The sequence below is a fragment of the Pleurodeles waltl genome, chromosome 12, assembly GCF_031143425.1.
Source record: "Pleurodeles waltl isolate 20211129_DDA chromosome 12, aPleWal1.hap1.20221129, whole genome shotgun sequence".
Lineage (NCBI taxonomy): Eukaryota > Metazoa > Chordata > Amphibia > Caudata > Salamandridae > Pleurodeles > Pleurodeles waltl.
Genome location: NC_090451.1, coordinates 607,962,642 through 607,979,711, shown reverse-complemented (window position 1 = coordinate 607,979,711; position 17,070 = coordinate 607,962,642). Strand labels below are relative to the sequence as shown.

General features: G+C 44.1%; 1 protein-coding gene across 3 annotated transcripts in view; it reads left to right on the top strand.

Moving 5' to 3' along the window:
- ARHGEF11 (Rho guanine nucleotide exchange factor 11) overlaps window positions 1-17,070 on the top strand; it is a 787,362-nt gene that overhangs the window by 272,416 nt on the left and 497,876 nt on the right. For all 3 annotated transcript variants that reach the window (XM_069217872.1, XM_069217873.1, XM_069217871.1), the window contains exon 7: window positions 8,986-9,057. In XM_069217872.1, coding sequence (XP_069073973.1) covers window positions 8,986-9,057 — 72 coding nt within the window. The remainder of the gene's footprint in view (window positions 1-8,985; window positions 9,058-17,070) is intronic.

Here is a 17,070-nt window from a genome sequence, read left to right as displayed (position 1 = left end):
CTGTTTGAAGAGGATGATCTCTTCCTTGTCCCCAGACCACCCCTTTATGAAATCCATCTACCTGGGACAAATTTACAGCCTGCTTTGGTTTCTGGAACACTTGACACCGTACAGACAAAACCGTTGGATGTCATTTTGTTTTGTCTTTAGAAAAAGAAGGCCTTACAATGGTCACCTTATAAGGTTATTTGTTGGCCACTTTGGCCTTTCTCCTTTTGCGGGGCCAATCACCCCTGTTTAAATTGCATGTTGTGGTGAGGTTTGTTAAGGGTTTGAGTCACATTCCCCCCAAAAGTTTGTGATGCTCCAGGGGGACTTTGACTTGGTCTTGACATTTCTTTTTTGTATGCCCTTCGAGCCTAGCATAATTGCTTGATTCATCGCCTGACTCTTGCCACATGAGTGAACTGCGGGCACTTTCAGTCGAATCACCCTTCAACACTTTCTTTTTAGACAAGAGTATTTGGCTGGTCACCTTACTGAAAGTTCAATTAATCAATCAGTATTTATAAAACACGGCATACCACCGGGGGGGGATGTCGTCTCAAAGTGCTAGCTGGGGGACGCGGGTCAGTTGAAGAGCCAGGTCTTGAGGTCCTTCTGAACTGAGCCAGCGAGGGGGACTGACTGAGGTGGAGCGGCATTGTGTTCCAGGCCTGCGCGGCGGGGCAGGGGAAGGATCTTCCTCTGGCCGTATTCTTCCTGATCCTGGGGATGGTGGCGAAGGCCAGTTGAGCAGAGCGGAGTTACCTGGCTGGTGTGTAAAAGGAGAAGCAGTGGTTGAGGTAGGCAGGTCAGATGTTGTGAAAGGCATTGTATAAGTATGACAGGAGCTTGAAAGTGATGCGTTTGTTGACGGGGAGCCAGTGTACGTCTCTCAGCTGGGCGGAGAAGTGGCTCTGGTGGGGGATGTCCAGAATCAGTCTAACCACGGTGTTCTGTATTCTCTGAAGTCTAGTTTGGAGTTTCTTGTTGATTCCCGCATAGAGTGTGTGGCTGTAGTCAAGTTTACTGCTGACAAGTGCATGAGTGACTGTCCTCGTGTCGATGGGTATCCACTTAAAGATCTTCTGGAGAAGGTGGAGTGAGGAAGCATGCGGATGAGATGGTGTTCACTTGGTGGGTCATGGAAAGTGACGAGCCGAGGATGATGCCGAAGTTGTGTATATGGCCGGTAGGAGAGGGGGCAGTTCTGAGGGCGCTAGGCCACCAGGAGTCTTCCCATACAGTAGTGGTGGGGCTCAGGGTGAGAACCTGAGTTGAGCTTGAGGTAGTTGTCTCTAATCCAGTCAGCGATTGCTTTAATTCTGTTTGGAAAGTTGGCTGTTGATAGTTTGTCAGTGAGGGAGAGAATGGGCTCGTCGGTGAATGAGACAATGTTGAGCCCGTGGTGTCTGACGATCTTGGCAAGCGGGGTCATGAAAAGATTGAAGGGTGTGGGTCTCAGGGAGGATCCCTGGGCCAGTCTGCATCTGTTTTTTGTCGGCATCGTGGTGAAGAGTGGGAGTCTGACTCTTTGGATTCGGCCGGTCAGAAAGGATCGGATCCACTCCAGGACTTTGCTGTAGATGCCGACGTTGTGTAGTCTGGTGCACAAGGTGATGTGGGAGATGGCATTGAAGACGAGGAGGATGAGGGCTGCTGTCTTGCCGAGGTCCAGTCGGGAGCGGATGTCATCTCTGGCTGCTAGGAGTGCGGTTTGTGTGCTGTGATTGCTCCTGAATCTGGATTGGGAGGGGTTGAGGATGTGGTTGGTCTTGATGAAGTCAGTGATCTGTGCTGGAAAAGGGAGCATTAAGATCGGCCTGTCGTTTTTCAGATCCGTTGGGTCTGCGGAGGGCTTCTCCAGTAGGGGAGTTATTTCCACATGTTTCCAGGTATCTGGGAAAGTGGTGGCCTCAATGGTGCGGCATAGTTCGAATGCGATGGTGGTGCCGGCTTGATTAAAGATGTGGTGGGGGCATGGATCCAAGGGGGGCCCCAGAGTGGATGGTGTTCATGAGCTTCAGGGTGTCTTCCTGGGTGAGGAGGGTCCAGTGGTTTATGATTGATTGGTGACTGTAGTCTGTGGTGCTGCTGGTGGGCGGAGTGTGGGGGGTGGGCCTTTGCTTGTGAATCCCTCATAGTTGTTCTGTATCTTATGGTGGAAGAAGGAGGCGAGGTTATTGCAGAGGTCCTGGGAGGGCACGATGTTGGTGGTGTCTGTGCCACGTTTTGTGAATTCCTGGACTATGGTGAAGAGTTCCTTGCTGTTGTGTGTTTGTGTTGATCTGACACCCTTTCACATTGGCCAGTCCATCACTCAACCAGTGTTCCTCGCTTTCCCCATCCTCAAAAGAGGAGGAGAGGCTCCGTCTGTTGAACCCTAAGTGGGCTTTAAGCTTTTACATTGATCTTACCAAAGACCATCAAGTAGAGTATCATCTTTTTGTGGGGTTGTTTGGAGCAAAGAAAGGGAAGGCTGTGCTAAAACAATCCCTGTCAAGGTGGGTAGTCCACGGCATTAAGATATGTTTTGCATTAGTGAAAAAACAGCCCCCGTAAGGCCTGAGAGCCTGTTCAACCAGGGCCAAGGCTGTTCTCATCGCCTAGGTGGGAGGGGTGTCTGATTTTGATATGTGCCAGGTACATTGTGGATGTTGGTGCATGTGTTTATGTTGCACAGCTGTCTTGACAGTGGTGCTTAGTCCTGCAAAACGTTTTGGTTTGAAGCTACTCCACAGACCCTCAACCTTTGTGAGGTACTGCTTTATCTGTTCTATGGTGACCAATCTGCAGGTAGGGGCATCCATCAGAATAATAAGGTATTTACCCTTCTAAATGATCTTTCTGGTGGATGCTTTATCTAACTGCAGATTCCTCACTGCCCTCCCACCTCCCTGTTCTGTGGAGTGGCCTTTTTAACTTATAAAAAGGTTCCATGTTTGTAATCAGCACACTGTTGCCAACAGTTGTTCATGCTCCCAGGATGAAGGTTTGGAAAGAGAAGAAACTGATGTCAGAATGCAGGTTTGGTGCTTATATGTGGCTTTGTCACTTCCTGTTTGGTATGGAGTCAGTATAGAGATTCCTGATACCACCTACATGGACACAAGAGCATTGCTGCAAAATTCTTCAGATCCCAGTTTGATTCCTGTGGGATATTCTAAGGTGAGTAATCTGCGGTTTGATATAGTATCCATTAGAAAGAGTATTAGTTAGTCTGTGCCTTTGACACAGATTTACTGCTCCTCTCCTACATTTTTCTTCTTTTAGCACATTTTCCAAAATCTACAAAACAACAGTCTCTCTCCCTAAAAGGACTGCGTTTAAGACATGCCATACTTGTCACGAGCTAATGTCCGTATGGTCCCGCAGAACATTTGCTTCTGGCGCCACCTCACTCAATACTGTGGAAGTTTAGTCATACTTGCTACATGATATATCTAAAAGCTGATGGGGTGCAGGAAGTGTAACTCTAGGCCAGATACCAGAAGCATTCCTAGTCCATTCCAAGTTGCATGGCCATTCCTTCCCATAATCTTCAGTCCGGGGTGAAGTTGAAAGACACGTTCAAACGTAAACATGAGACATCCAAACAATGCTACTCACCTGTGTGCTGTTCCTGGATAAGTCCCATGGTCCTGCTTAAAGGGGCCACCTTCGGTTTTGATGTCCTGTTGAGAGCCAGTTTCTGTCCTAGGACCAATGTGCCATGAATTACCCAGGCTGCTGTCATCTCCGTAGCAGAGTTCGGCCTATAAGGCAGCCATGATGAAAATGATCATAATGGTCCGATCGCTCTGATGCACCTTCTTGCCTCACAGATTTGGTGTGGGTGATTTAGCTTCCGTTGGTGGGTTCTTCCCTTGTGAGGAGCGACCCCATTCACCCTCAGCCAGTTCCAGCTCCCTTGAAGGTTAGTTCTGCATCATTACCAGTTCTGGCTCTGGAGGATCCAGTTCAGGATCCGACCCCAACTCCATTGACTGATCCAGAACAAACATCGGTGAGGATGAACCCCATGTCATGCTTTTACATAATTGAGGCACAGCCTCAAGTTTAGGATGCCTTTGCTCCTTTTTTCCTGCCTCATCATCAGTATTTCATAGGCATAGAGGTCCTCTCCATTTATGAATCCCATACTTCTTAAGGACTATATTGTGTTCCGCACAACTAAGATGAAAGTGAGGTGGCCGATAAATTGATCACCCCTCATTACACAGATACTTGCTTACATCTTGACACCTGAAGTGACAATGTCCTAGTTGGAGCACCTGCAACAGAATTAAACTGTTCGGGACCCTACTTAAGGACATTTTCACTTTTACGGTGGTGATGTGTAGAACTGCGCTTGTGTTGGATCCACAGTTGCCTACTATAAAGACTAAAGCTTTTGATAGTGATCTTGCACGCAGAGCCTTTGCTTCCATCTAGTGATGCCATGATGGAATCTCCTATGGCGTCATGTTCCATTCTTTCTAGGTCCTCCTAGTAAGGTGTCACATTGCTCTGTGACAAAGGCCTGCACCTGGCTATCTTACCTTTTTGATGCAGCATCTAAGTCCTGATAGCCTTATTGTTCATGCCCCTGTCTAGTAGTGTAAATTTGAATACATTAATGACTGCACCCCCAGACAAGTAGACCAAGCGAATTGCCTCCCTGGGCATTCACTGTGTGCCTCTTGAGTCACTATTCTAGTTGCTGTAATAGTTGCCTCTGAAATACAGTGAGGGAAATTTTGCCTGCTCTACTGAAGAACCTCTGGAACTCCTTCACTCAGATGTTTCTAGCAGCCAGGTTGCAGCAAGATAAAGTTTGAGGTCTGGCTTCGGCAGTTTGAACTGTTGCTTGGGCTATGGACATTAGTGTCATAATCCAATGTCACTCTTGGAAGCACATAACTGTTCTCTGTGGATGTCCAAGCTTCTCTAATGGATATGCCCTCTAATGTGGCCAGGCTGTTAGATGAGAAGGCAGGCAGGGTCCTCAAGGAGAGTAGAGCTGCTTTTCGTCTTTTGGGGATGCTGCTTTTCCTTGCCAGTTCCCCACTGATACCAAACATTCTGTGGGGGCCTTGTCTACCATTGAAGGAAACCATTGCAGTCGGAACAACAAACAGTCCAGTCCTTTCATGGCTCCAGTGGCACAGACGGTGGTAGGGGACAAGGTCACTAAACAGATGCATCAGGTCTCCTCATAGTCTTACTGCCTCCAAGCTGCTTTAGTTCCTGCCTTTGGCTGCCACCTGAGTCTTGCAAGACGCAGAATTCAACAGTGCCTCGTCAGCTGGTGTGCGATTGTGTTGCACCAGTGGGTCTTTTAGTTTCTTCAGTTTGGTTACACCCTGGCTTTTGTATTTGCGCTACCCTACATTCCCAAGTTTTTACTCTGACTTTGGTATATTATACAATTATACCAGTGAACTTAAGACTTTTCTCACTGAGGGCACAATTAGGGTGCTGCCTGAGGTGGTGACAGATATGGGATGTTATTCCTGACATTTCTGAATCCAAAATGACAGGGAATGGAGGCTGATCGTGAACCAAGTACTCTTGAGCAACAAGTTAAAAATATTGACTCTGTCCTCTGTCTGTGGTAATCCACAAAAAGGGCGTTACTGAAGGTAGGTAACTTATTCTTCTTGATCTAAATCAGAAATCAAGAGAAGAAACTTACGAAAATTCCTAAAAATGTGGCCAAAGTTTGAACGCAGGTTAAGATGCAGTTAATAATACAAGTCAGATTGCATCAGAAATGTAAGATATTTGTTTTGTATTTTTTGAGGAACACTAATTACAATTTGAAATGCTGTACATCATACGTCAACAGTACGTAAGGACAAGGCCGTGTAGTTTATTTAGTTTTTAAAATAAACATTTTATTGAATTTTCAACAACTTGTCCACCGATTGAGGGATGACATGCATAAACCAACAATTCAACACCACCCCTCCCCATTCCGGGCTGCCAGGCTCATCCTGTTTCTGCTGAAAGCTGATCCATTGTAGTTCACACTCTGTTGTCTCTATGCGTTCCATATCTTATTGAGGTTCCTTGAACATCCCTTCCTCTATAGATTCTCTTTTACCTGCAGACCCCAGTCCATGTCTCTGGCCAGTTTGTCCCCCTGGTTGGGTTCGGGGTTTCCTCAGAGTCAAATTATGTCTCCCCTGGCTACAATCAAAGCAGTTTTACACCACAGAAGACTGTTTTTGGTAATGTTTGTTCTTTCCACCCTCCAGCCCTCAATGTCATGAGAGCTGGTGTGAGCAGAATATCTTCCCTTACGGCTTCTCCCATTTTCCATTGTACTCCTGTCCAGAATGGTTGAATGGATGAGCACTCCCAAAGAGTATGTATGAGGGTTCCTGGGAGGCCACAGCCCCTCGGACAGGAGGCCGTTTATTTTTCCCATGTAAATCAGTCTTGTCTTAGTATAATACGCATCATGTAAAATTTCACACCATACTAGCCAGAATCCTACCCATATTGCTACCTTCCTGGAGTACTTACCAGCCTCCCTCCAATCTGCTTCATCTAGAACTCCTAGGTTCCATTTCTTTCGGTATTGTAGAGCTTTGATGGGACGGCCCATGTGCTTAAGGCATTCTATGGATTTGTGAGATAGTGTGAGTCTACAGCGAGAGACAAGGATCCAGAAATCTAGTGAAGTCTCTTTCTCAACCTCCTCTAGTAGGTCCTTAAAGCCGGTGGATGCATGCTCCACCTGTGTACCTTACCTGTTTTTTTCTGCCAGTTGTTATTTCGCCTGGGGTGGCAAAGGAGACCATGGCCCTCACTCATCACAACTTTGGCGGTCTTTTCCAAAGACCATTGAAGCCGCTGGCGCCAAAATACTGCCAGCTTTTTCTGGCCGTGTGACCGGCAGAAAAATGCTGGCAGTCTCCCACCTTGTGATACCTCTAGTGATATCACGCCATCTGCTGTGCTGGGAGTGCTCACCTCCAACCTGGCGGAATGTGATAATGTGTTGGGACGGGGGCGGTTTGGCTTCGGCCAAACTGCCAAACTCCTATTTTGGAGGTATTCACCACTGGCCTGTTGACGGTGACACTGCCACAGCCACCCTGGCGGTCTTCGGACCTCCAGAAGACCGCCAGGGTCGTAAGTGGGCCATATATTCCTCTGATCTTAGGTCTCCTAATTTGGAAATGCCTAAGAGGTACCACTACTACAGCAGTTGAGGCAACCAAAGTCTTCCAGGAGCCTAAAGGGGTTTCCAGAGTTAACTTCTTACCATCACCTAGTTTTTGGTTGGCTTTCCTCCACACTCCTAGGGCTATCTCATTGGGGTTGCAAAGCGCTTCTGTTTCTGTCCACCATAGAACCAGGCCACGTATATCCTCTCTCCAATTATTTGGAAGTCTGAAAACATGCTGTAACTATAGGTGATGTACTTTTATAGAAACACAGGGCAGTGAGAAAATATCTTGCAAAAGAAAGCTTAATGAGGTTTCATTGAAGAGGAACGAACGGTAGGCTGAGCAGGTGTGATTCTAGGGACTAGTGGGAATACTTAAGAAGCCAGGTCTTCAGCTTCTTGCAGGATCCAAGAAGTGAGGAGGAGTCTCTTATGTGTACCAGCAGGGTGTTCCACACTTTTGGAGTAATGTAGGAGAAGGCTCAGCCTCTGGATCTAGTTTTCCGTATACATGGGATATGTGCAAGTAGGAGTCCGAACAAGTGGAGGTGTCTGGAAAGTTTGTGAAAACAGATGCAATTGTTGAGGTTTGCAGGACTAGTTTTATGTAGTGCCTTGAGATTGTGGGTGAGGAGTTTGAAATGTGCTTGTTTGTGAATAAGCCAGTGGAGCTTCTCAGGTGTGGTGTGATGTGAGTGCAGCATAGGAGATTTGTTTTTAACTATTTTTGTTTTTTTTGTACAGTATTCATTTACAGTACAAACAACATAAACATCAACAGTGCCATATATATCAAATGGAACACGTGATCTGTATTTCGTTTACATCACTTAAATGCCCACTATAACAGTTTGATCCAGTGGAGGAAAGCGCATTCACCCTCTGCACCCTTAGTAAAGGTCCAGCACATTCAGCAAATATGTGATCCAGGGGGCCCTGTATGTCCCTAGGCTGTGAGGACATTGGTAGTTCCTCAGCATATGGTTCCCACTGCTTTCTGCCGTATACTATGTCCAATAACCGCTTCCTTTTTGTAGGCCCCACTCGTTTGCCCCAATACATCGCAACTTTCCTCTTAGCCAACAGTAGTGCCCCCGCTATGAGTGCAATTTGCCAGTTGCAGAGTGTTGACCAAGCCCTGCAGGTGCAGTTGACGTAACACTGGTTCCAGCGCCATGTCTGGCAAGGCATCTGTGACTTGCACCCAGAAACAATGTGGGGTGGATAGGACTAGCCAACTGTAAGAAGTCTGCATCTACTGCCCCACACCTCAAACAGGTAGCCACATTTCTTAGCCCACATTTACATAACTTGGATGGTGTGATACATATGGTGAGCCTTACCACCCCCTAAATCATACACTTCAGTCACAAGGCAACCAACCTTATTCAGTTTATCTTTATTGTTAACTATTGAAGTTTCTTAAACAGCACTTTAGCTGCAAATGTCGTAGCTTATTTTGTGAGAAAGTAAGGTATACATTTTGTAAAATCAACCATTCTATTTGGATCTGATGGCTCTGTGGACCTGGGCATGTATGTTTGATCATTCATTTACAAATTTACATTTTAGGTCCCCTCAGCCTTTCAACGTCCATATTCCTACCACTAAGTGTGTGGTAACAAGAAATATATAGTAATGTGTTGTTCTATGTTTCTTGACCCTGTATTACCTTGTGAATTTTAAGTGATCTTTATCAGTAACCCATTAAAACCACTTCATCTTGCTCTACGTAGGGTCTCTGTTTTGGTGCTTGTAATGGGTCACCTGGAACTAACCATTTTATTAACCATGTCGCTTGTATTAAATATGTTGCCTTAGTCCTGTGTTTTCTTCCCTAGGATTCAGAAGTTCAAAAGCATGCCACTCAAATTCTGCGGAATATGCTGAGACAGGAGGAAACAGAGTTACAGGTATATCAAAGGGAACATAAGTTGAGTTCTACTGACCAAAAATATGGAAAACTAAATATTGTTTTACATGCATTTTAAGCCTGCATTAGGAGACAGTTTTCTGCTAACATTACTCATTAGCACCTTGTTGTGTAATTAGACTGGAGTTTGATAGGGCTCAGAGCCTGATTATGAGAGTCCTTATTTTTTGACCCGGCGTAAACCCTTGATTACACAGGGGTTGGAATTACGAGTTGAGTGTTATTTAGCACATATGATAATTATCAGATGTTTTAAATACCTGAATCTTTGTTAAAATTCCGCAGGTCAAACCTACTGCTATTTAACAGAGGAAAACCATGTGGTGTTTACCTATCGTGAGGATTTGGTGCATTAAATACCAAAATCCACATGTTATTCCCCACCAACTCGTAATACGTGTTATTAATCAAACCCAGTAAATAATGTGCCCTGGGTATTGTGCCTTTTTATCAGTTACTATAAATAGCAGCTCATCTCGTAATCATGGCCTTAGTAGGTGGCAATGAGAATGGTTAAAGAGCAAGTTTGCTACTAGAATGTTCAGAGACTACTGTCAAGGAATACATATTGTACATTTGATTATCTATCTTCTTCATGCATCCACACTCTTTAATGTCGTGCCCTTCATGTTTGACTCTTGAGAATGACGATATAGGTACAAAATGGTAACACATACCCAGATTGTTTTTGCAATTGGTTCCTGCATCAGTTTACATGGTACTGCAAGACACTGGTTTCTTTTTTTCTGGTTTAAATGAACCTCTCCTTGCTGACCTGGTAGCAGAAGGTTAGGCATTTGTACATTTTTATGGAGCAGAACATAACAGTACAATAAATAATGTAATAAAAAGGATTTAATTTTCAGTGTGACACGATGAATTTCAAATTAATACTCCAAAGAATATCAGTGATGCTTCATAATTGATAGTTATTCATTAAAGGAAAACCAGAAGGACACTATTTAATGTAAGCAGATTTTAGAGGAGTACTTTTGTCATTGCCACAGATTTCCAGTTAGGATTCGTGTACTTTCATGCAATATGTATGAGGTAAACGTTGTTATGTACTGCCTAATCGAAGTAAGAGGTATTAACTACATTTGTTACTCTTTCCATTGTTGGAGTCAGGTCAGCCAATCAGATTCCTCCCTTTGTGGATATAGCTAACGTTACAAGCTTACTTAGGAAACATTTCTCGTCCCCCAGCTCCCTTTTTTCCCCAAGCGCTTTGCTTCCTTATCTGCATATCTTTGAGTAATGAATTAAGCTTGTATTCTGCAAGAGGTTAAAAAGCTGCCCTGTATCATTGTGGGAGCGCAGCTCTAGCTATTATTTCAGAACCTGCTCTTTTTGTCACTCTGTTATGAGTCCTACCTTCCATTTACGTAATGAAATTGTAAAGATTAATGCCCAATAGAAAAAGAAACATACCTGGCATTTTGTTTTTTATTTTTTCACAATGTTTTGCCTTACATTCCCACTAATTGAATGAAAGTGTGGAACCACCACAGGAAATGTAGAATTAGCTCTTCCTTTTTAGTGACTGTGTGCTTTCATGACAGTTTGGCTTCAATAGTTACCATGCCATGTCGTGGGGTTCTACCCATGCATTAATTAGTGGTCTGATGGGTAGGATCTTTATACTCAAATCAAATCAAACAAAACTTTATTCGGCTTTCAACGAGCCATAAAAGTGTCAAGTAATAGCACATTGGTAATAAATAAATATAAGAAGGGTTGTACATAAAATAAGTAAGATTATAAGACACATCCTTAATTCATTCAAGAACAGGTATATATAAAACTTGATAAATATACATCAGTGCAAAGACGGGTTCAATTACAGTGTTTTTTTTTTGTTTTTTTTGGGAGTAAGGAATTTGCCAGAAATTGCAGATTTAGAAGTAAAGTTAATTCAGTACACCCATAGACTTCCTTACAGAGAGTACTGTACATAAAAAATTTGCTAAAATTCCACATATTTCAATAGAGGATAAAATCTGTAAGCTAAAATACGCGTCGCGACACTTGCGCATATTAGTTGATCTTAAAAAAGGCAATAAAAAGCGTTTTCTTGGAATATCATAAAATTTACAGAAGAGGACCACATGCATTGTAGATTGGGGAGCTTTCGCATCACATGGACATGCTCTTAAGACTGTACTCCAGTCACGCATAGTCGGAAAAGTTACTTGCCGGTGGAAGATATTTAAGCAGAATCTTGTGAGAACAAATTGATGTCGGGGATTTACCACGCTTACTAAGTAGGGCTGGACTGCGTCCGTCGACAGAATTAGTTGGTTAGACATTACTATTGTTTTTTTTTATTCCACTTCCCATCTCTGTTCATCCAAATACTTCAAAGTCAGAGCCTTCAAGTCTCTCCTGGTTATTTTTTCCAGTAATTGTGGGTTTAGATAATACGCTTCGCATCCCATATTTTTGAAAAAGGTCATGATATATTTTAGCCAGGGAACTCTATACGAGTGTGTTAGATTCATACAGTCGGATAGTATGGCCTGGTTTAGTCCGGTATGCTCAGAGGTCCACACTTTGTGCCATAATAATAAAGGCTGTATCTTAATTAAATCAGTTACAAAGTGGACCCCAAGTTCCGAATGGCTAATATATGATGACGTGCTATTTGGTGCCATTAGTAGATATCTCAGAAAGTCATTTTCCACCAACTGTATCGCATGGCAGTTCGTGTACCCCCAAATGCATGCTCCATAGGTAGCCGCCGGGATACATTTGGCTTTGTAGATTTTTACCATGTTTGACGGGGAGATTCCCCCTAGCTTTTTGGAGAAAATCTTCAAGGCCGCCGTTGTTTTAATAATCTGGTCTTTTTTTGTTTTCACACAGTGTGCCCAGGTGGCCTGTTTGTCAAACATTATGCCCAAATATGAGAAGGTGGGAGCTATCTTCACTTTGTCCTCTTGAATAGTAGTTTTATAGGGCTTACTCAGTTTCCTGCCACAGTTCATTATGAACGTTTTCGAACGGTTAACTGTGAGGCCCAGGGCTGTCATGTAATTTATACAGGAGGTTAGGAGTTTCTGGAGGGCTACCGGTGTCCTGCCCATGAGTACTGCATCTTCTGCGTAAAGAAGTGCAGGGACGGGGCGATTACCTATTTGTGGGAGATCTTTACATTTGTTTATCAATTCATTTTCTAGGTTATTTATATATAATGAAAATAATAGTGGTGCTAAAACACAACCTTGACGCACCCCTTTGTATATACCAAAAGACTTAGTGCATTCCCCTCTCATCCCGTACCATACACTTGCTCCACACCCATAATACAGTTCTCTTATAAAATGGACTATTGTTGGTTCAACTCCCATGCTTGTTAGGATGTCCCATAACTTTTCATGCAGGACGCAGTCAAATGCTGAGGACAAGTCTATGAAGGCCAGATGCAAATTACCCTCTCTATTCTTCGTATACTTCCCCACTAGAATAGTTAAGTTCAGAGCCTGTTCCACTGTGCCTAGTCCTGTGCGGAAGCCATACTGCACTGGGGATAAAATATTATTTTCTTCCGCCCATATTTGAAGTCTGTTTAAAATTATTCTCCCTGCTAATTTGGCTGATGTATCAAGGAGGGAGATTGGCCTATAACAGGCTGGGTTTAGACGATCGCCCTTTTTGTATATGGGTATGATGATAGAATGACGCTATGTTGATGGTGGGCCTTGTGAGCAAATGGCCCTCAGTACCTGCGTCAGTAGGGGGCCCCATAAGTCAATGTTAGCTTTATATAAATCAATTGGGACACCATCAGGCCCTGGCGCTTTCCCAGCTTTGCTTGTGTTTATAGCTTCTACTACCTCCCCTAAGGTAAACTGAGGTGATACTGCTAGGTGTCGGACTTCCCCAGGATCTGGGACTTTTAAAAGGTCCGGGGGAGCTCTGTCATTGGGTTGACAGTATATTTTAGAAAAGTATGTAATCCAGTCCTCTTCCGAAATTGCAATTTCCATGCTGGGGGTATTATTGGCCCCTAGAACGGGAGAATTTATTGTTTTCCAGAAGAGGGCGTTGTCTTTCGTCAGACTGGCTCTGTGTAGGTTGTCCCATGACTTCTCTCTCAAGGCGAGTTTCCTCTTTTTTGTGGCTATCTTGTATGCCTGTCTACAGGTACGTATTTCAGTCTGACATCTTATGGGGGCGCTTAGGGCTTTTTTTAATCTTGTGTGCGCTTTCGTGCAATCGTGGTCGAACCAACCGTTTTCCCTTTTCTTGCCCCCTGCCCCTCCAGACCTAACCGTGAGGGCGTTTCTTACAGCATCGGTTATCTGTTGAAAGGCACTTAGGCGTTGTCCAGGGTCCGTGTCTTCACTAAGGCAATCTAAGAACACTTGGGTATGTTCACATAATATGTCTTTCCATAATGCCTGTGGGTCAGTCTGAGTCCATCTCAAAGTGTAACCATTACCCGGGGCTAGTTCAATATCGTTTGCCATCGTTATCTCTCTGGTTTTAGCCTGTGTGGGCGGGATTAATGAAAGTTCCAAGCTTTGGGGGAAATGGTCGCTTATTGCGATATCGTGGATTGTATAATTAATAAAATAGTGTAAAAAATGAGTTGACATTAAAATATAATCAATAATTGTATGTGCACCCCTTCCATTAAAGGTTGGTTTAAGCTGTAGTTCTTTAGTCAGTAATTCATTTACAAAAAACAAATTATATTTTTGAGCCACTGAATTCATTGCCTCTCCTTGAATGGTATGTGAGAAGTGCAATCCTAGGCCAAGATCTTCGGTATCCCAGCCACACACCTTTCCTGTAAGTTCCTTGCAGAGGTGTACGTTAAAGTCGCCTCCCCATATAATGAGGGTCTCGCGTCTATTGCTCGCGCATATTTCCTCTAGGTCCTCACTCATCTCTGTTAAAATTTTGGGGACTTCTCTGTGGGTTGCATTATTATAGAAGTTGATGAGTACTAGGTGCGTGTTCTGGTCCAAGTTGCATTCAATCATTTGATAATAGGTTTTTGTAATTTGCATTTTTGGGTTATTTAGCCGTGCCTTGTTTGAGATATATGTACATAAGCCTCCCTTTGGCCTGCCATGATTAACCTGTACAGCTGGTGTATGGAATGTCTTATACCCATTTATGTGAACTGGATTTAATGTCCAGGTCTCCTGGCGACAAATACAAGGAAAATCCCTGATGAAATTCACCCAGAGTTTGTTGTTGATCTTATTGGTTAGGCCTGCCACATTCCAATAGAGTTTAGTTGTTCCCGTGTATTGATAGGGTTGAGGGTGCACCTCCTCTATAGATGGTATAGGTTGTACATCGTCTTGAGTGTAGATTATTGGAGGGAGTTGGTTTCCCTGATTCGAACGGATATCTATGATGTTCCGATCGGGTGCCTTCTTTTGGGATTCATCGCCGCTATTCTCAGTAGGTCTTTCTTTATTTACATCCAGGGCAAGGTCATATAGGGGATCTATCTGGTTCCTGTTTAGTCAGTCCAAATCTTCTAGCGTTTGAAGAGGTAGAAATCTATTACTAAGAGGATTATGGCCCAATGTATTTAGTACTTGTTCATTTACGGGTTGTAGGTTCCTAACATTACGCCCCGGAGATCTTGGATAAAAGAAACCCAGGGGTAGCAGTGAGATTCCTTGGCAAGTGACTTGTCTAGCGCCTAGTTTGTGGATGATACTGTGGACCAGGTCTGGTGTCTTAAATGAAAGAACCACACAGTCTCCTTCCGCTACTTTCTCCCTGTTTCCTAGCCACTTTACTCTTCTTACCATTTTTATATCGTTAAATAAGACCCCCACCCCCCAGGACCCAAGCGTGTTCCTATCCAGTTCAGGGCCTTATTCCTCAATGCCGGCCACGTTTCCCGGTATTGATCACCTATGGGGGGAACGTTTGACAGGACCACTACATATGGGGATGCCTCCGGAGGAAGATGTAAGTGATCACTAGGTATGTATGTGGAGATCGGGGGTCTTGTTTCAATATGTTGGGACCTTCCTATGTCTGTTTGGAGAGTATTTATCCTAATTGGTGAAGAAGTATTGGGCAATGTGGAAGCTTGTTTATGATTAGTAGTTAGTGCTGGTGGGAATGATTGTGTACTAGATGGAGGCTTGTGAATAGGGAGTATATGGCTAGTACTTGCTGTTACGGAAGATACCTGTGGTTTAATCAAAAGCCTTGGGAACGAGTGTGGGTCATTAGCCTTATCTATGAGTATGGGTTCAGAATTTCGCTCGAAGTTCGAATTTGGCAAAATTATACTTTGGTTTTGTTTTAGGTCATGTAGAGCCTCTGGGTATAAAGATTTACAGATCCCATGCCTGCCTCGACCCTACACTCCACTACTTTTAAGCGTTCCAACAGGGAATCCAATTTGGCCCCAAATGATGAGTTCATGCTATTTATTAGGTCACAGAGGTTGGCTAGGAGAGATCTAGTCGTGTCTGCTGGTTTAATTAGGAGTTTCTTGCGAGCTGACTTCTTTATGGGCTTTCTATCGAGTGTGGGTACCGAGTCATTCTTTAGAGATTTTTTAAGGGTGTTGTCTGCCTTCTCTGGCGGCGGCTTCCTTTGTCGTTTGGCTACAGGTGAAAGGTCATCTAGTGAGAGGATTGAGTCTGAAATGGTTTGAATGCATCCATTTTTTTCTATTACATCTCTGTTCAGTGCGTCATTATTACACCTTATAAAATCATCAGTTATCACTACGTCCGTTAGGGATTGGGTATTATGGTCTTTAGATGTCAGGATTTTCCCCTCTACGTTAGCAATTTGTTTGTCTATCATACCCATAGCCCCTGAAATGTATTTTAATATAGAAGTACTATCTTTTAAGGTTGGGGGGTGACTCAGTTTTGAGTGCTTCCTTTTCCCCATATTTTTATATGGTGTCTCTCTGAATCCGGTATGAGGAGAGGTGGGGTATTTGTTAATTATGTGGATCAAGATAACACCAACCCAACTAAAATAATTATACGATTTGGCAGAAAGTGGAAATATATAGAGAACACTTTGCCGAGGGTAACAGTCTGTTTGAGTATGAATTAGAATTAAAAAAAAAAGAAGGAAGATAAGAAAAGGAAGGGATAAAAATAAATTGTCACTTGATTATCCCGCGTATAGTAGCTCCTGGGATGTTCCTGCTATTGGTGTCCCACCAAAGGCTAAGGCAAAACCCGAGGTTTCCCAAAGAGAAGCCGCCGGCCGGGTCAAAATGGGCAATAGTTCCTGTGTCTTCTCAGTTCCAGTTAGTATATCTCCTTCCTTTGTGGGCTAGGGCCCTCGGGGGGCAAGTGAAAGGGGGGGGGCCCAGCCCAGCCTCTTCCGGGCAAGGACGGGCCTGCCCTTGGCCCGACTTTGTCCGGGCGCCGCCCGCGCGCGTCCCGCCCAGCGGGAGCGCAACGTGAATTTAAAGGGCTCCTGCCCTTTGATGTTTCCCCCGGCTGGTGAGCGCTTCCCGCGGCGGCGGGAGCGCGACGTGAATTTAAAGGGCTCCTGCCCTTTGATGTTTCCCCCGGCTGGTGAGCGCTTCCCGCGGCGGCGGGAGCGCGACGTGAATTTAAAGGGCTCCTGCCCTTTGATGTTTCCCCCGGCTGGTGAGCTCTTTATACTCTAGCAGACATGTTGGCCAGTGTCACAGTGACCAGAAATGTTGATATTCACACCCAGCACTCAAAATAGTTTCCAAAAGGTGCATAATGTATCTTCTGGAGTTTCATATGTATTTAACATAAGTAGCTTGATTCCTCATTTTGTTCCCTCAAAGGTTCAGAATCCTCCTTTTTATATCGTCCATAACCAGCTAAGAATTCAACACTTTGTTGACTCTTAAAAGTGAACCTACACAATTTCCGTAATAGCTACAATGTATTCCTGCACCTACGCAATTACTGCCCTCCTAGCATGCTTGGTTGATTTCTAAGTGCACTTCACCTGAATATGTTATACCAATTTTTATAGCTTCAGATCGTAGGTAAATAAC